The sequence below is a fragment of the Lissotriton helveticus genome, chromosome 12 (genome assembly GCF_964261635.1).
Source record: "Lissotriton helveticus chromosome 12, aLisHel1.1, whole genome shotgun sequence".
NCBI classification, from domain to species: domain Eukaryota; kingdom Metazoa; phylum Chordata; class Amphibia; order Caudata; family Salamandridae; genus Lissotriton; species Lissotriton helveticus.
In genome coordinates this window covers 851,058,634-851,078,944 of record NC_136073.1, presented here as the reverse complement: position 1 = coordinate 851,078,944, position 20,311 = coordinate 851,058,634, and the positions used below count along the sequence as shown (strand labels likewise).

At 45.0% G+C, this 20,311-nt stretch overlaps 1 protein-coding gene across 1 annotated transcript in view; it reads left to right on the top strand.

Annotated features, from left to right (window-relative positions):
- Positions 1 to 20,311, top strand: part of ZFR2 (zinc finger RNA binding protein 2) — a 553,880-nt gene that overhangs the window by 86,950 nt on the left and 446,619 nt on the right. Inside the window, exon 2 of the mRNA XM_078669465.1 lies at positions 19,708 to 19,903. Coding sequence (XP_078525591.1) covers positions 19,708 to 19,903 — 196 coding nt within the window. The remainder of the gene's footprint in view (positions 1 to 19,707; positions 19,904 to 20,311) is intronic.

Here is a 20,311-nt window from a genome sequence, read left to right as displayed (position 1 = left end):
ATTTTTTCTTACCTTGTAATTATAGTCTTGTAGAGAAATAACCCACTTGCAGATCCTGCTGGATATTGCATCCAAACTTTTTTCCCAAAAACTTCTCGTAGAGGTTTATGATCTGTTCTGACTGGAACTCCATTCCTCACAGGAAATCTTTTAGTTTTTTAGTGGCCCAAACTATGCGCAAGGCCTCCCTTTCGATCACCGAATAACGAATCTCTGATCCCCTCAAACTCTGGGATACAATCTTTATAGTGCGTTCCTCTCTTCCTTTACCCTGTTTTAAGACTGCATATAGTCCTTTAGCAATGGCGTCTGTGATCAGTACTGACTTACCCTTTGTGTTAAAACTACCTAAGAACGGTGCTCATGACCGAGCCTCCTCGTGATCTTTAAATTCCTCATTACCTAGATTTGTCCTCTCGTACTTCACCCCACTTTTCAATACTTTCCCCATGGTATAAGCCCTTGATGCAAACTAGGGAATATATTTATGTTAGTATTCTGCCATGCCTAGGAACTTGATTAAGTTCTCCTTGTTCTCAGGAATGGCTAAGTTTCTTGTGATGTTTATAAATTTCTTGTTGGGGAAAACACTGTCTGCCGTCAATCTATGTCCCCAAAAAATTAATTATTTACTTCCAATCTTACATTTACCTTCCTTCAGAGTGAGACCTCTCTGTCTAAATCTTTCAAGTATATATCCCTTAGATGTGAATCATGTTCCTCTTGGGTACCACCATAGACCAACACGTCCACTTGATAAATCTTTACTCCTTCTAGCCCTTCCAACACACTCTTCATTACCCTTCGAAATAGGGCAAGACTGCTGAAATCAAACCAAATTGTATCCTGGTAAACCTAAATAGGCCAAATGGTGTGGTAAAGGTTGTCACATCTTTGGATTGTTCTGCCAGTTCTCTTTTGGGGTACGCCGCCCGAAGATCTAAGGTGGAGAATATTTTTTCTCCATTGAGTTGTGTAAACATATCTGTAATGTTGAGCAGGGGGAGTATATCCACCACAAACTCTATTCAACCCCCTCAGGTCCACACAAAACCTGATCTCACAGACGCCTTCTTTGTTAAGACTACTGGAAACACCCACTCTGATACTTCTACTTCTTCAATTATCCCCTCTTTTCTTAATCTCTCCAGCTCATCCTTTATGGTTGTCTTGTGGTAAGAGAGACTCCCAACACCTTGCTTCTAACAGGTTTGGCATCTTTTTTTTATTTTAATTATGCGTATACTGTGAGACGTCCTAACCAATCACTAAATACCTCCGGAAACTCTTTCTGCCACCTGTTTCCTGATTTCCCCTTGTCATCTTCCAGTTCTACCCCCACTGTGCTAAGTTCCTCTGGAACTTTCTCACCTCCTTTCTGTGAATTCTGGTTTGATCTTTCCTTAAACAAAGTTGGAGGAATACTATTGGGATCCAACTTTTCTTCTAAAACTGCCTGTTGCTGTTAACTGATTATACTATCTCCTCTGTAAGACACATAGATTTTACCCGCTGTGAACCTTCCTTTGTATTCTAGGTCTCGTACAAAATAACCTACCAACTTAATGGGTTGGCCCCCGTACGCTAACTGCTTAATGTCTGGTTTGTATAGCTTGACCTTTCCCAACTACTTCTTATTGAAGAATCCTTTAGAGATCAACGTTGTCCCGGAGTCAAATAACATTTTCACTACTTGACCATTGACCGATTCTGTGTCCTCTGGGCCACACCCTTTATTGTTCTCACTCATTTGCAGAATGATTTCTCCTACCTGCAACTCACCATACTCTCAATTAGTCAAGATTGTCCTTGTCAATGCCCACCTAAGTCCCGTTTTTTGACCTACACACCTTGGTGTAATGGCCTTTGACTCCACATGACTTGCACACAACCCCCAAAGCAGGACACTTACTGTTATTGGCCATGTGACTAACCAGAAGCATTTTCCCATGAACCTTTTCTTCAGAGTGCTCTTATTTTTGGGTTTTACAGCACTGTGTACCAGTTCCCTTGGTGTGTGGACCTCTTCATTGTGGTTATTTTCCTTAATTATGTCCACACAAGCTAATGAATGTTCCTTCTTCTTCGTAATGAATATTACCTCATCTAACTCGTGCTCATCCATTTGCCATATTTCAAGTCTTACCCCCTCTACGCTACACCCTAGCATAAATTGGTCCCTGATTCATTCTTCCACACTACCCTCAAATTTGCAAGTGGAAGCCAATTTCCTTAAGTGTTTAATGTAGGTCTTAGACTCCTGTGTATGTCCCTCGAGGAGCCACGACTGGTGTCACTGTGTGGTAGAACAGAAGGGGCGCCACCTTGATGCATCTGAGTGTTTTATAAGTGAATCTCAGTGAGAACGCTTCTGCACATAACGATTCATCCTATGATGGAGCAAGCACAGCCTCTATTCTCCTTGCACAGATGCCTCTTCTTCTTCTTCAGCACTCCGCCTATTTCGAGCTCAACCGCTCACTCCTTTTCGATCACACAAACCCCCAATTAAAGGGTAGAGTGTCCCCCTCTCAACACGGCCGTCACTTACTGGCACAATTATCTCTGTTCAGCGAACGGCACTCCCACCTCCGTCTCCCACAGGAATATATTTTTAAAATACAGCCACACTCTCACATTCCCTGAATTACAGAAGGTATAATCTACGATGCTGTCTCCTCACTTTTATCCATCTCTCATGCAACAGATGTCCGTTTTCTGTGCGCCGCTGTACTTCTTGAGATGCCGCTGTTTTTTTTTAGAAATCCCTCAACTAAGTCGATGGATGCCGATTGTATTGAGGTTTTACTATTCCTCCCACAGCTCGTCGCCATTGTGAAAAGTATCGGTCTCCTTTCCTCATTCGCCTTCTATGGAACCTTCAGTCCTCACATTCTATGGCCCTCCCATTCTACATACTATTATATCCTAGATACTCCAAAGTGTTTTTCATGGTTGGTTTATCATTGCTTTGAAAGAATGCCCATCAACACCACAACATTTTAAGGATGATAACATTGTTCTGATTGTATGTCTATGGGCCTCCAGTAGTTATTTTCTTAAATCAGGGCAGGTGTGTGCCTTTTGATGTATTTGCTCTGCTGACTAGACAATATTTTAATTGCTGGTTTATGGCTTTTTTGTTTTAAAAGTGTTTGCCATGTGGATGTTTGCCTGCTATTAAAATAGTGCTGGTCATTAATTTCCCTTGTACATTCATTTGTTAAGTTTTACCATACTGTCATGGTTGGACTCACAATTTATTTTTGATCACAGAATAACAATATTCAAGCACATAAGCTTTCTTAAAGCGGCAACAAGAATATATGCCTTTTATTTAAAATATGTACTATGCAATAGTTTGCACAACTTCTATGTTCACTAAGTAATAGGGTAAACCTCTGCTTTAAACTAATTTTTATAACACTTTTCTTGAAGGGTTCGGCCTGAGGCTGCTAATGCAGCCTGCTCAGGAAAGTGAATGTACTCCCAGCTCCAATATTGTTGCAAGTCAAGATGTTTCTTCATTATGGGATTTTCTGTCTAGAATAGTTGTTAGCAGCATAAACAGGTGTCTTAACTATTTCCAAACCTCCCCTAAAAAGAAGCCAGACCCGTTGCCTTTCTCAATAAATATTTAATATACCTTTTTGAGCTCTTTTGCATGTATAACTCCATACTGCTTAAGACGAGACGTTCACAACCCCTGTAATTCTTACCTAGTGTGGAGGCCATGAACGTCTCCTCCTCCACACAGGAGCAGAATTTTTTTCTTGTACTCACACCAGAAGAATAAAATAAAGAAAGAACGAGAACCCTCAGGATTCAAGGAAAGGGCTTTTCTTGCTTCCTGAGATTATTTTCTTTCACATTGTGTGATGATGAGTGCGCACAGCGAACTGACATCACAATATTAAACTAAAAGCAGTTGGGACCATTAGGCACCAACTGCTTTCTGTTTGATCACGCTTCCCCCGAGCACATATCTGAGCCACCCCAAGCATTGATCACTGCAGGAAAGTTACCATTCGAAATTGGACATTGTCCCCTTTCATATAGTCCATCCCTTTAGTGGATTCCTGCTTGGGGATCGCTGCTAGAGGATGAGCCCCAAGCAGTGATCCACTTGCTGAACCCAGAGGGGTGAGAGGGGCGTCCCCCCCATGCATGCACAAGTGCTCTGCGCCCACAAAAATAATTTCGTTTTTTTCTGTACCACAGGGGAGTGTATTTAGGGTGCTTACCTCCAATCTGTCAAGTGCCCACCCCCTTTTGGGGACGATAAAGCCCACTAGATGTAAGGAATATGTTTTGGTGGGCCCCACCCTGGCATTGCCCTGTGTCATGACCCCCCTAAATGGCCCAAAAGTCATTCTGCACCCGCCAGTGAACCTTTTGGGGGACAGAAAGACCACTAAATCAAAGGAATATTTTTGATAAAAAAATGTGTGGGGGACTTTCCCTGGCATATTGCATTACTTGTCTCCAAACGGGCCCAACAGTTTATCTGCATGCATAGGGGTGGCAGATTGGAGGGCACCCCCAATCTGTCACCATGGTAGGGGCACAAGGCTCACTAGATCCAGGAATAATGTTTTGAAAAAAATGGTTTGTAGCCCGGTCCTCTTCAGGCCATACTCTGTATCTCTAAAGCCCCAACAGTTTTTCCCTTCCAGGGGGGCAGGATGACGATTGTAGGATTTACCTCATGAAAGCCCACTGCATGCCAGGGATATAAAAAAAATTGGTTCGGGCTGGCTCTTCCTGACAGGCTGCAGCCCCACCCTTAAAGGCCCTAAAGTCTTTCTGGCCACTGGGGCCTGGAGCATCTCCATGGCAAGTTCAATGAAATTTGAGTCCTTTTAAGCATAAGTTTGATGAAAAGGCGGACACAGTTTAAAACCCCAATTTCTGCTCATTTTCCATGTTAAACTGCTGCACTTTTCAGGCTGCGGGTCTACTGGCACCAAGAGAACCCAACCAACCGTGGGCATAAATGAAACCTAAAGACTGTGGGAGAATCCAGAGTGTGGTGGCTTGCATGGATCCTTGCTGATCTTCCTAACCAGAATACCCAGCAAATGTCGAAGTATGCATCAAAAAAGGCTTCTTTTCCCACATTTATGTGACAGAAAACTTGAACACTTACATCCAGAGGCCGGAGTCTTTCCACCCTGCTTTTCCACACTTCTCCAGAGTGAAACACTGCCCCTAAATGTCAGCTGACCTAAGGCACGTCATAGGGACAGGACAAAAGTGTAACCATGTGAAGACCTCATTGATACTATATAGATGTCACATAATTCAGATTTTGACCAGTTGCTCTGGGGGTTGATAGACCCACCCTCACTGGTCTGGTGTGCAGATTTAATAACTTTCCTTCACAGGAATGTGAGAAAACCCCGGGATTTCAGAGTTTGAGTTTTGCAAGACATTCTGAGTAAGAAAAATTAGTTGGCTCCACCTAAGTCATACCATCCTGGACTCCCTTCGCGGTTTTTGGAAATATCGTATTGTGCAAAGATTGACGTTTGTAGGGACACTTAGTTCCATGCAAGGCATACCGCCCAGGACTCCCCATGGTGTCTAGTTGTTTCCTTGTGGCATTTTGTGACTTTTCCTGTGACAGTGATAGCCCAACCATAAAAGTATGGTACTGTTTTCATTGAGAGAAGTGTTGGAATACAGAATAGTACGCTATTTGTGATCATCAATTGAATTTATCTCTTTATTTCGCTTTCAAATGTAAGACTGTGTGCAAGAAAGAATACATTTTGCACAATGTCTTCTGACTCACACGATAATTGGGGTAACCCGAAAATCAGAGTTGTACAAATAACCACTATTCCAAACTCCCTATCCTTTCCCATTTAAAAAATGCCTCAGTTTAATTTATACCCATATTTAGGTCGAACATAGCGCAGCGCTTGCGTTTCTCTAGGAGATGACCTCTTGGAATCGGTCTGCACTTTTCTGAAACATGTGTGTGTGGCTTTTTTTTGTTGCAGTAATTGTATTGGCCTTTGCGTTTGTGTTTCAGAAAAGAAAGCACACAATTAGCCAAGAGCTGTGTTGGACTTGGCCCTTCTGGCAGGTTCACCCTTGAACTTTTTGCCTTTTAATATTACATAAGTAAAGTGATTTCTGTTCTTGGCGCACTTTGACACTGTGTCCCAGTGTAAAGTGCGTGCGCTCCCTGAGTGCGTGTGTGAGATTGGCCTGCCCTCCCATAGGAATGCATGGGGGATATGTGTGTCCATGGTAGTTCCTGATGTGTGAGAGTACAGGGTCGAGTTTGGTATGTGCGCACTCGTGTGATTAAATACTGCGCGATGATGTGCATGGATTTATTGTGTCTAGTGTGGAAGTGCCACTTCTAGAAGCTGGCAGGTCTGTGTCATAAATGTGAATTGACTGTCTGGCTTGTGATTGGCTGGAGCTGGCTGGTGTGCCTGGCTCCAGGAGTCAGGATGGGTCTGCCCCGGTGGTGAATGGAGAGATCTGCATGTTGATGGCAGGGAGGGGTGCACTTGGGACCTGAATAGGGCTGGGCCTTCCCTACACAATGCTGGCTCCGCCCCCTGTGGTGCGACTGATGTTCCTAGCCTGTCCTGTGAATGGGGAGAGGGGCTGAGCACAACAGAGTGCTCCAGAACCAGCTGTGTCTGGTTTTCCCCCACCCTGCACCCTAGAGGCAAAGGAATTGTGTGTATAAAAAGAGGCTGTGATCTCATGTAAATGTTCTTGTGCTCAACTTGAATCTACCAGTGGCGTGCTGCTGCTGGGGCCCAGGGGAAGGCTTGCCTCCCTGGGCCCTGCCCAGCCCCTGGATGCCCTGGATGCCGGAGGATTTCTTTGGGACCCTTCTACTTTTTGATTCCTGACAAGACGGAGCCTTGCTAATGGTGGGGCCCAGGAGGGACCGCCATGGGGGCTGTATCCTTGCTGGAGTGCCCTGTGTGCTGCCCCCTGGGCCCTACATTGTCCCCCCTGCTTCCTAAAAGGCTTCTGGACTTTTTGCCTGCCAGCGCCTGGAAAGCGCTGGCCTCCCCGCGCTAAATAGCGCTTTTGCGCTGCCGGAGCGGCAATCCCTGTCTTGAGGGATTCCCAGGCGAGGGGATTCCCCATGCCTTGTGCTCCTCGCAGGTGCCCACCCTGCATTATGCCTGCTTATTTGATTATTTCTGGAGTGGGTGCCCACCCCGCTTATTTGTGCGCCTTAACGGGTGCCCACCCCGTTTCTACTTTTAGTTTGTACTTCGAGGGTGCCTACCCCTCGTTATTGCCCCCGACAAAGAGATGCCGCCGCCGCGGCAAAACCGGAAGCCAGGCCCGCGCCCGCCTGACTGTGGGCGGGGCCTGGAGCGCGTCCCTTCCGCTTCCCTCTGCCTGGGGGAAGCCATTGCCCGCTTTTCTGGTCTCCCGTGTGGAAAGGGAGAACCGAGATGCTGCCCGCCGCCAGCCTGGAGAGAGGAGCGCTGTTGCCGGCAGGCGGGGCTCTCGAGTGGAAGGGAGAGCAGGCAGCCCAAGAGACGGCAGAACGGAGTAGAGAAGCCCAGCGCAGACGCCCCCTCCCAGCAGCCGGTGATTGCGGGCGTCTCAGTGGGTCCCCAGTACGAGGGTAGAGCGGCCACGGACGGCAGTGGGCCGCTCCCCTGTTGTTCTCCCACATTTGGCCACGTATTTGTTCAGAGCCCACGAGGCTCCAACAACGGGGGCATTTTGCTGTCAGAGCCCACGAGGGCTCCGGGGGCCATTGTTTCACGAGTCCCCAGAGCGGGACTCCAACGCCAGAGTCGTTGTCAATTTCCAAGTCCCCAGAGGGGGGACTTCTACGAAAGGGGCATTTTGGGAGGTAGAGCGGCTCCGGCTGGCAGCGGGCCGCTCCCCCCAGTTGGCAGCAGTGTTATTTTGAGCCCACGAGGCTCCAGGGGGCATTTTATTTCTCGAGCCCAAGAGGCTCCAACGTATGGCCACATTGCGTTCATTAGAGCCTACGAGGCTCCCACGTGTTTGGGCACTGTTGGTTATTTTAGAGCCCCAGAGGAGAGCCAGGAGGCACGCTGGTGCCAGGCTCAGTTCCCCAGCTGCCCAGCACTTAGTGGGCAGATGCATCGTTTAGGCCCCCACGAACCCTTGCGCATTCTTCTTTTGCTGCCTGCACTGCCAGCCCAGACATTCTGGGCATTGGGCCTGTGAGCCCCTGAGAGGCCAAGTTGGCCTGGGGTCAGTTCTGTGATCTTTGGCGCAAATGTGATTACCTGCCTATACCTCTACATGTGTTTTTCCTGCCTAGGAGGTTGTTTGGCCTAGTATAGTTATACTAGTGAGGTTGTGTCCCTGCGTGATATATGCCTAAGGTGGTTAGGGGTGCGTAGTGTGTACCTACCGTTTACCAGTAATTACTGGTTGTGTTCTACAAGTGCTATTTTATGTTACAATTATCCTATGTTCTAAGTGTTAATTTCTACCAAGTGCTATTCCTGACAGTGATCCACGTGGCCCTGTCCCATGTATATAATCCCCTGTAAATATTGCCCAGTGCCAGGTGGCACAGTGTACCTGTGTGATTATTATCTAATGTGTTTATGGTAATACAAAGGCTATTTTTATTTATAACCTTGTGTGGAGTTCCTTTTGTGGGGGGCCTGGGAAGTTGTTGGTGGGTGCGTGCGCAAATACTTAACTTATATTGCCTCCGGGATCAGCCTAGCTGCTCGTGTCATGTTGCTAAGGGGGTGAGCAGGGGTTATCTTTGGAGTGTAACTTCCTTGCCCTAACTAGAGTGGTGGTTTCTGCCTGACTTTGGCACAAGCCTCAGCCAACCAGAAATCCCATTTCTAACAAGCTGGTACATGTCCCACCTTTTTCTCAAAATGTTGACTCCCTTGGCACCCACCTTGTGGGAGCGAGCAGCGGCGCGCAGGGGCCATCTGTTTCTAATTAGCGTGACCACGCTTGTTTACACTTGCCTGTCTCGCGGACGCTTTCACTTTCGTGCCGTGCTTGTTTCTTTCTGTCGCTCCACTTCGAGCTCCGTTGCGGTATGTTATTTGTCTTTACGTGTTGTGCAAATCTTTACCAAGACTCGGCGATGCTTTTCTTTAAAGCTGAGTATTAAAGGAGGTAGGTTACACTGTTGCGGTGGCACATAATTCGGCTGCCACTTTTATTATGCTCAAAAGAGTGAATTTGGACGACAAAGGACAGCATAAAATGCAAGCCAGAGCAGTCCAAAGTCCTGTCTACACCCATCAATGTAATATCATCCAGACATCTTTGCCAGCTGTGTGTGCATTCTTTGTGTGTGCTCCGCAGCGGCCCTTTCTTGTTTTTCAGAAGAATAACAAATCTTTTGCAATTGACCACGCACTGTTAAAATCAGACGAATTCTGCATAGACTGCTAAGCACCGTGTGTTGCGGACTGCAAGCACTCAGCGCCAAGTATGCAATTCCTCAGGTGCGCCTACAGTGACTGCTAAATCATTGTGCGTGTAATGCGATTCTCCACATGAGTGTAGAAATGCAGGGCATCCTTGATTAAATTTTTGCAATCATGTATTCACAGACCCTGAAAGGGATCCTGATCGATGAAAAGATTAGTGATTGTCAAGATCAAGTTCGTACTTCAGAATGTTATGTTCGAGGCATGTGGGCTACTGAATTCATATCTTAGCATAGATCGCCGCCTAGTGTTGGGTCCGGATGTTTGCACCTTGTTGTCCTGGAAGAGTCTTCGAAGTATCACGAGATAGGTGACTCCTCCCCTGGACTACAGTGCGCATGGGTATTCTCTCCATCATCAGATTGTGTTTTTCCGCCATTGGGTTCGGATGCTACTCCTATACTCCAACTTCGGAACCGAAACTTTGCAACTTTCTAAGGCCAAAAGGCCTTCTACCTCGACGGTATTGTTCTCGTTCGGTATCCCTTGACTCTATCAAACTTTCCATCTCAATCCGGTCGTCGACGCGGGCCGTTGGGCGTTTTTGACGCCACGTGGGCCTGCTGTCGATGGAAAGGAGCCCGTTTAAGAGGTGCCCTCAATGTCATTCCAAAGTCCCACATACTGACAAACACACAGTATGCAACAAGTGCTTATCTCCCGAGCACAACAAAGATAATTGTCCGGCGTGTGCTCAGTTCCGATCAAAGAAAACTATCCGGAACCGACGGGCTGCTCGGCAAGAGATGCAGCGGCAGGCACCAGAACCGGAGAACATTTTCGATGACGAACACGACCTCCCAGAAGCGGCGGACTCCGACCTCGAAATCGTCACCATAGAGGACCAGTCGGACTCCGATGACCAGATCACACCGGGGCAAAAAGTGAGTTCCGAGCCCCCAACCCCGCTTACACCCAAACACAAGGCTCCGGTCGAAGCATCGCCTAAAGGCCTTAGCCGAGATCGACAAACTCCTTCAGAAACCCCGCCTTCCGGCTCGGCTCCGAAGCACAAACCCAAGCCTTCTGATACCCCGGGAGCGAGCAACACTCTTCCCAAAAAGGTCATCGAACCGAAGATGGTTGTCGAGCCGAAAGCCATCGAGCCAAAAAAGGGTCTCGAACCAAAGAGGGTTGTCGATCCGAAAATAACAGTCGACCCAAAAAAGGCCGTTGAGCCCAAAAAGAGTGTCGATCCACAAAAACAGGATCACACAAAAAAGCCTTTCGACCCGAACAAAGCCGTCGACTCGACAAAGAACATCGAGCCGAAAAAGGTCGTCGAGCATAAAAAACACGCTCAACCATCGAAAGTTATCGAACCGAAGAAACCTGTCGAACCGAAAAAGGTCGTCGAACCAAAGAAGGTCACCAAGCCAAAAAAGGTTGTCGAACCAAAGAAGGTCGCCGAACCAAAAAAGGCAATACAACTGGCTAAACACGTCGAAAAAACAAAGTCGTCGAACCGAAAAAGGGCGCCGACCCGAAAACAGCAGTCGAGCCGAAAAAAGCTCCACAGCCAAAGGCCCTTGAGCCAAAGACTCACCACAAACAAGTGACTAAGCCAAAACCATCGGCTCCGAAACCACGGAAAGTTCAGGAAGAACTTTTCCATCCTGATCCAGTGAGCGAGGAACAACCTAAACTGTATAAAGACCCTGAAACAGGACAGTGTTACAGTTTACCACAGGAAAAAGAGACCATTGGACACATACTCCTTCCCCTATTCCTGCAAAGAAAAAAGACTTTGGGACATCTCCTTCAAGGCCTTTTACTCCTTCTCCTTTCTTACCTAACATGCTTTTTTCCCTTACTCTCCTACACATTCAAACTATGATGAGGCAGACAACATGGGAGAAGATCCTCAGGATAATTTTGGAGAACCTGAGGATCCCAATGTACAAGATGACACATGGGATGACCACAATGATCCTTATGATACACAACCCATCCCTGACACTTTTCCATACCCTACAAAGCTGACACCTACTGACGACACTATCGTTTTTAACCAATTACTAGATAGGGCAGCAAATTACCATGGTGTAGACATGCACACTGACCCAATAGAGGAGGATTTTCTATTTGACACTTTCCCTACTTCTGGAAAAAGTGTACGGACACTTCCTATGTTGAAAGGGGTACTAAAACACGTGCCTGACATATTCAAAGACCCAGCCAGAGCACGTGTACTCAATCCCAGAATTGAGAAAAAGTATAAATCCGCCCCTACAGACCCTTCTTATATTAGGTCACAGTTGCCATTAAATTAGTTAGTTGTGGCAAACGCTCGAAAAAGAGCTAATTCACAAACAACAGGAGATGCTCCCCATCCTGACAAAGAGTCAAAGATATTAGAAGCCTCAGGCAAAATATTAGCTTCCCAGGCAGCAAATTCCTGGAGGATTGCAAACACACAAGCTCTATTAGCACGTTACGATAGAGCACATTATGACCAACTTGAAGGTTTACTACAACACCTTCCAGAACCTTTTAAAGCTAAAGCTAACGACCTGATACAGGAAGGCAAATTTATAACTAACGCTTCCATTAAATGTGCACTAGACGCTGCTGACACAGCAGCCAGGTCCATTAATACTAGCGTATTACTATGCCGGTACGCATATCTGGCTTTAAAAACAAAGTGCAACCCACCGTCCTTAACCAACCAGTTAACCAAGGTTTCCTGTTTGGCCCTGCAGTAGATACCATCTTGGAAAAAATGAAAAAAGATACTGAAACTGCTAAGTCTATGGGCGCACTTCAGTTTCAACAACCCAGAAGTTCCTTTCGTCGCTCCTCCTTCAGAGGCTCAGGGAGAGGCAACACATCACATACTTCTTCAACATTCAAAAGTAACACCCAGAGTACCTTTAATAAAGGCTCAAACAGAGGGGGTTATAGAGGCAATAATAACAAAGGCAGAAGACGTGGCGGCAACAACACCAGAGCCTCCGCCGCCACCAAATAGTGACTTACTCTTACTCCCTCCAGACCACTTAACACCGGTCGGAGGCAGACTACATCAATTCCTACCAGTCTGGAACAACATTACCACAGACAGGTGGGTGAGACAAATTATCCAGTATGGTTATTGCCTGGAACTCACTTCTACTCCACCCAACATACCACCCAATCACCGTCCTATGTCCAAAGAACACATCTCGCTGTTACAACAAGAGGTCACATCCATGCTACAAAAGGGAGCCATAGAGCCAGTTCCCTTTCACCACCAAGGAACAGGAGTATATTCTCTATACTTCCTAATTCCCCAAAAAGATGGATCCCTCAGACCCATACTAGACCTCAGACCTCTGAACCAATACATACTCTCAGAGCATTTCCATATGATTACTCTACAACAAGTCCTCCCGTTACTACAGCAAGGCGACTTCCTTGCGACATTAGACCTCAAAGATGCATATTTTCACATACCCATACATCCAGCTCACAGGAAATATCTCAGGTTCACAATAGAAGGTCAACATTACCAATTCAAAGTGCTCCCCTTCGGAGTAACTACAGCACCAGGGGCGTTCACAAAATGCCTAGCAGTAGTCGCAGCACACCTCAGAAGGCAACACATCCACGTATTTCCATACCTAGACGATTGGCTCATAAAGGCCAAATCATACGCACAGTGTGCAAGCCACACGTCTCAGACAATCCAGCTGTTGCACAATCTGGGTTTTTCCATAAATTACCTAAAGTCACACCTGCAGCCCTCCCACATACAGCAATATCTGGGAGCTACAATAAATACCTCAGTGGCAAAGGCATATCCAAATCCAGCCAGGATAGCCAGAATACAAACTCTCCTTCAAAGGTTTCAGCCACAGCACTCTGCCAGCTCGAGTGTTCATGCAGCTCATATGCATGATGGCCTCCTGCATATTCATTGTCCCTCATGCCCGACTTCAAATGCGTCCATTGCAAGAATGCCTAGCACGGCAGTGGAACCAGGCTCAAGGACAACTAAAAGACCTAGTGTTGGTAGACAGTCGCACTTACAACTCTCTGCAGTGGTGGAATCCACAAAACCTTTCCAAGGGGCAACTGTTCCAAGAGCCAGTTCCACAAGTAGTATTGACAGCGGACACATCACTGACAGGTTGGGGAGCCCACCTACTTCAATACACAGTCCAAGGGCTCTGGACAATCAAACACAAGACACTGCATATCAATCACTTAGAGTTGCTAGCAGTATTTCTAGCACTGAAAGCATTCCAGAAATACTTGTACAACAAGGCTGTATTAATCCGGACGGACAACATGACAGCCATGTACTACATCCAGAAACAAGGAGGGACACACTCTCCACAGCTGTCTCACCTGGCTCAGAGCATATGGAAATGGGCAATTCCCAAAAATATTTTTCTCCTAGCGGAACACCTGCCAAGGAAAGACAATCAAATAGCAGATCTGTTAAGCAGACACAGCCAACAGCTACACGAATGGGAGATTCACCCTCAAGTTCACCAACCATTCTTCCAAGAATGGTGGCATCCAGAGATAGATCTGTTTGCCACAAAAGAAAACTCAAAATGCCAGTACTTTGCCGCCAGGTTCCCACACCCGTTGTCACAAGGCAATGCGATATGGATGAACTGGTCAGGCAGATTTGCGTACGCTTTTCCACCAGCCCCACTGATTCCGCTGGTGGCACGCAAACTACGCCAACAGTCACTCACAATGATCCTGGTTGATCGCACATGGGAAAGACAGCCATGGTACACAACGCTCCTAGAACTTTCAGTAGTTCCCCATCAAAGACTGCGCCTCTTGCCACATCTTTTAACTCAGAACCATGGAGAAATCAGGCACCCAGATCCCAATCAGATGAACCTAGCGATCTGGCTCCTGAAGTCTTAGAGTTCGGATACCTTAACTTGCCTCCTGATTGCATGAACATTATCAAGGAGGCAAGGCGCCCAACTACTAGAGCATGCTATGCAGCTAAATGGAAAAGATTTGTAATTTATTGCAATAATAACCAAATCAATCCATTGGATGCTTCCATCCAAAACATTATCTGTTACCTGTTACATCTTCAAAGATGCAATCTAGCATACTCTTCCATAAGGCTACATGTTGCTGCTATAGCAGCATATCTCCAAAACAGACAACACATGTCCCTGTTCAGAGTGCCACCGATCAAAGCTTTTATGGAAGGACTTAAAAGGATAATCCCTCCAAAGCATCCACCTTCACCAGTCTGGAACTTAAACATTGTACTTACCAGACTCATGGGACCTCCCTTCGAACCACTACATTCATGTGAATTACAATTCTTAACATGGAAGGTGGCATTCTTGATTGCCATTACCTCCCTCAGGCGAGTGAGTGAGCTACAGGCACTAACCATTCAAGAACCTTTCATGTAGATACATAGCAATAAGGTAGCACTTCGTACAAACCCTAAGTCCATGCCAAAGGTTATAGCCACTTTCCATATCAATCAGTCAATAGAGTTGCCAGTTTTCTTCCACAACCCGCAGTCAGTGGCTGAAAGAGCCCTACACACACTAGATGTAAGAAGAGCTCTGCTATATTATGTTGACAGGACTAAATCATTCAGGAAAACAAAGCAACTGTTTGTTGCTTTTTCTCCACAACATAAAGGTAATCCCATTTCAAACTCAGGAATAGCCAGATGGATAGTTAAATGCATTCAAATATGCTATCAAAAAGCTAAGCGCACTTTAACAGTTCCCCCAAAAGCCCACTCTACGCGTAAAATGGGGGCATCAATGGCTTTCCTAGGAAATATTCCCCTAGAAGACATATGTAGGGCAGCTACATGGTCTACCATACACACTTTCACTAAACACTACTGTATCGATGTGCAAACAAAGCAGCAAACTGCTGTAGGCCAGGCTGTCCTTAAAACTCTTTTTCAAACTGCTGCAGCTGGGGCAGGTGACCACCCCTAGAGAAGATACTGCTACACAGTCTATGCTAAGATATGAATTCAGCAGCCCACATGCCTCAAACGGAAAATGCTACTTACCAGTATGCATCTGTTCTTGGCATGTAGGGCTGCTGATATTCATATCGCCCACCCTCCTCCCCGGTGCCTGTCACAACTACAGTACTCTTTCTACATACACTTACATGGTCATTCTTACTTTTCTATACTCCATATTTGCCACAATGGCGAAAAACAATCTGATGATGGAGAGAATGCCCATGCGCACTGTAGTCCAGGGGAGGAGTCACCTATCTCGTGATACTTCGAAGACTCTTCCAGGACAACAAGGTGCAAACATCCGGACCCAACACTAGGCGGCGATCTATGCTAAGATATGAATGTCAGCAGCCCTATATGCCAAGAACAGATGCATACTGGTAAGTAGCATTTTCCTTTCAGTGTCTTTTGCCTCTGCTGATTATTACTAATTCTTGCAAGTTTTAGAATTCTCTATTGAAGCATACTCCAGTTTTTCTCTCCCTCTCTTTCAATGGCATGTACCTTCCTCTTTCTCCCTCTTCCTCATTCAGAAAGCAAGTTCAAAATCTGATGGGCCATCTCCACCTTTCATCTTTCTCAGATTAATAAATTGTGTACTGTTAAACAGGGTAATATTCACACTTATCATTATATATATATTTGAATGGTGCACCAGGTGCAATGGGACCGGGCCAAAAAGTTGTCGGAACTCCTCTAAACACCTAATATTGCTATATTTTACTACTAAACAAGCAGTAAAATTGCAGTTACCTTGCAGTTGAAAGAGGCTTTATTTAGATTGTGCAGCAGGTGTAGTGACACTGGGGCCCAAAGCTGTAGGAGCGCCTCTAACCACCAACTATTGCAATATTTTACTACTAAACAGGCAGTCACAAGTGCTCTACAACATAGCTTAAACACATTAACAAAGCCAGTAGTTCTGGCAAAACACTTAAAAGGTCCCAAAGGCGAGACCTATTGGCTATGCCAGTGCTTGTTTAATCATTAGATTTTACCAGGTGAATTGATGCATGGTTGGTACACAATGAAACATCATTGCAAGCTGCAGCTCAGTTGTTGCCTTTGGGTATCATGTTTTTTTTAAAAACAAACAAGCACTATATACATAACAACCAACAGACAGGTCTTTTTGAACATGACAAAATATTACTTATGCAAATTGGCCATTGGGAGCAAAGAATTACCTATGGACCCTCTGTTTGTTCCCTACTTATATTCATTATTATTTAATTCAACTGTCGGTTTGTTTGGTAAACCACAAGCCATCTGCATGGATGACCCCATTCGAAATTCCAAATGTTGTCTACTTTCCAGAAATGTATAGTTTTACGGACTCACCCATGGGTTTCATACGGCTTTCCACCAGAAACTGTAAGTAGGTAGAAACCCTTAAAGCAAATTGCATAGAAGAATCGACTGCTACTTAAAAATAAGCAAAAACGGTGACGACTTTTATCAATTATTGTACAGTATTGAAAGTGTTTTCCACCAATAAAAATTACCTGTAACTCAGTACACTGTCCTGCTCTAGTTTGTGCTGGATAATAGTGCATTTTAGATGAGAGCTCATCTAATGTCTGTGACCACATGGATACAAAAGCGTCAGTACCTGCATATATTATGAGTGTCCTTGCCAGTGACTTAGTCGAGGCTCCTGTTGTCTTCCTCCCAGATTGCTGGTTATTCTGGATGCCCATGGCGTATTAGGTGTTGATAATTCTGACCCACAAAACACTTTCAACCTAAAGTGTTTGGGATCAATTGATGTTTCCCTCTGTCACCTTAACAGATAAATCGCTGGGCTTCACAATTGATAATCCGATTTGCGGAGCTGTTCAAATCACCTTCATTGAGAATTGGTAATCCTCTGACCAACAGAATGCAGCAGGTTATATGCCCGAATCTTCTGTCAGAACTTTATCAATGTCAATTCAGTTTGAGCACCACCATCATACTTGGTTTCTTTAAAAGTTCCCATCCAGCAAACTTCAGACCTCTTGTCTCCCATGAGGACAAAAGATCCTATTTCCCTAATACTTGTATACATTGGCTCCCCATTCAGGCGAAATTTGCAGTCAATTCATGCTGCCTCGTGAACAATGTGATATGCCAAAAATTGACCTGCTTAGTTCTCCAAATTACTCAGAATGATCCAGTGTCCAATTGCAAAGCATTGATTTGTGTGAAGCAAGTATTCTCTTCAATTAAAAACAATGAGACACACAATCTTATAAGTATGAAATCACTCAGGTACACGTGGACTAACCAGTTTATGCTACTCACTTTAAAAAAAGTATGATATCTGCCTAATCGTCTTTCTTTCACTAAGTACTTAACTCACTTCTGCGTACTTGAATTGTAGCTGACTTTTGATGATGCACTTATGATATTTGGTGTGATTTAGGGCCTGATTTAGAGTTTGGTGGAGAGGGTACTACCTTGTGAAGGCGACGGGGTACCATTTCCGTCATACTGAAGGTTTACCTTCTTCAGTAGAATTGTTGACAGCAGAGACTACTCCGTCTCTGCTGCCGCCAACATATACCTTCTACGACCCAACACCGTAAGGCGGTCTCAGGTTTTGCCATTTGTCTGCCCACCCTATTTAGAGTGGGCAAACAAATGACAAGTTGTCACTGTTCATCACTGCCACGGTAAGAGACAGTTAAAATTGCAAAATAACCTCTACGGCCTGGGGAGAAAACTCCCACTGCAAAGGGGTTGTTGATTTGTTCAGTTTCTTAAACAAAATGCTGCTTTAGGTTTTTGTTGTTGAAAATAATGAAAGTTGAAAGTTTTCGGTCTGTCAAACTTCCAGTGCATTGCCAGGAACTGCCATGATGGCGGCTCCTGTCAATGCAAGAGATGTCTGCTAGGCAGGCGGACTTCTCTAAATTTGGTGGGGGGGCAGGTGTTTTGTCAGCGCGACAAAGAACTTTACTCCAGTGCCATTACAGAGTAAATCTCGTCCGACACAGTCCAAATCAGGACCTTATTGTTTACATTTTGCACCCCTTGCTAATATCACATAATGTACTTTTGCTATAATATGAAAACGTTCCTCCTGTTGTATTGATGTACTTTCTATGTAAACCTTGAGAATGGGTTTATTTAGTCACTTCGGTACGTTGGAACCACCGTGAAACGTTTTAGATACGTATATAGAGGTATGTGGTGCTCTTTTTCAATGAGAGTACCCCCTATTTTGTTCAGGGTCGGTTATAACTACAGATAATTTTAGTGGGAAAACTGCATCTCCTTTTAGTTGTGATCCGGCCTCCCTGTTCCAACGTCCCGGGTTACGGAGGTAGAAACCCGGGACGTTGGAACAGGGAGGCCGGATCACAACTAAAAGGAGATGCAGTTTTCCCACTAAAATTATCTGTACTTCTAACCGACCCTGCACAAAATAGGGGGTACTCTCATTGAAAAAGAGCACCACATACCTCTATATACGTATCTAAAACGTTTCACGGTGGTTCCAACGTACCGAAGTGACCAAATAAACCCATTCTCAAGGCTCAAATTAAAACGAGTCATAAGAAACCTAACGGTGGATCGGAGAAATTGATAAATTCAAATCCCCAAAAAGAAATGAGACGGTGGAACTGAGGAAACCAATTCCAACAAGCTTTTTTTCCACAAGATTTTACATCGTTAAATGTCTTTGTCCTGATGAAGGTGATAAGATTTACAAGCACCAAAACGCCGCGTCGACTTTTTCGATTGTTTTTTAATCATTTTGTATGTTGAAATGATGTTTTTAACCAATATTTTATATTTAGAGTGTAACCCTAAGGGAGGAACTGAATAAACATTATTCCATTTTTTAATTCACTTTGAATTCCAAGTCCTATAATTAGTTACACTTGCCTTAAATGTTTTGTTGCTTTTATATAGTGTGTACAGTCTAGTATTTGAATAACAGTGTGCAAAGTACCAATAGAATTGGCAGCAGCTCTTTCTCCCAGACCCTAATAGGTATCTCCGTGACCACACCGCAGGGCTTTTCATTTGATTTTTTTTCTCTCACCTACCCCCGTCCCTGTATTTTAATAGAGGGGTATCTTCCAAATCTTTTTGCACACTTTCTATGTAAACCACACTAATTCCTCCCGGGGGCACAAAGGTGAACATAACTGGTAAATCCAAGATGTAAATGCAAACAACTGGGGGTTCTTGGTGCTGCTGATCTTTTCTTTACATTCATGGGTGGTGCTTTCAGTTTTGTGAGTCATATTCTTGGATAAACAAAAATAGTTAAATGAATATTCTTGTTTTTCTTTACAGCGCTCCTCCAGTTACAGCCTATTGCCATCCAGCTACTGCCGCCACCTATGCAGTCCAGCAAGTCCCAGGGGTAGCCTATGCTCCTGTAGTACAGGCTGTTAGGCCTGTAGCATATGGAGCCTATACAGCAGATTATGGTTATGGCACTAGACAACCGGAACTCCCTCCTCAGCCTGTTACTACACCAAATTACCAGGTTTGGACTTAGAAAGGAAATCTGTTTTTATAAAATATGCGTTGACAGGCAACAATGTAAGGCTTCATCATTTGTTTGTCGTAGCAGTAATTACATATTTGTGTTCCATAAATGTGCCCTTTCTTACAGATGCCCTCACATGTTGCTGTTAGATTTAAGCCTCTTTTGATATTTTACAGTGGTCTGTGGTATCACAACATCTGCTATCCACTGTGTTTTCTAACTTCTCACAACCTTTTTTCTCTGCATCTACTCCAGTTATTCATCCAAGCCATTGCTTCTGTTCAGGCTGTGCAGCTTCTACCGATTCTGGGTACTTTTTTTTAAAGGCTTATGATCTGAATGTATTGTGGTTATCTTTTTTCGTGAACAGTGCAGACAATTGGGTCTCTGCTTCCAAGGCTGCAT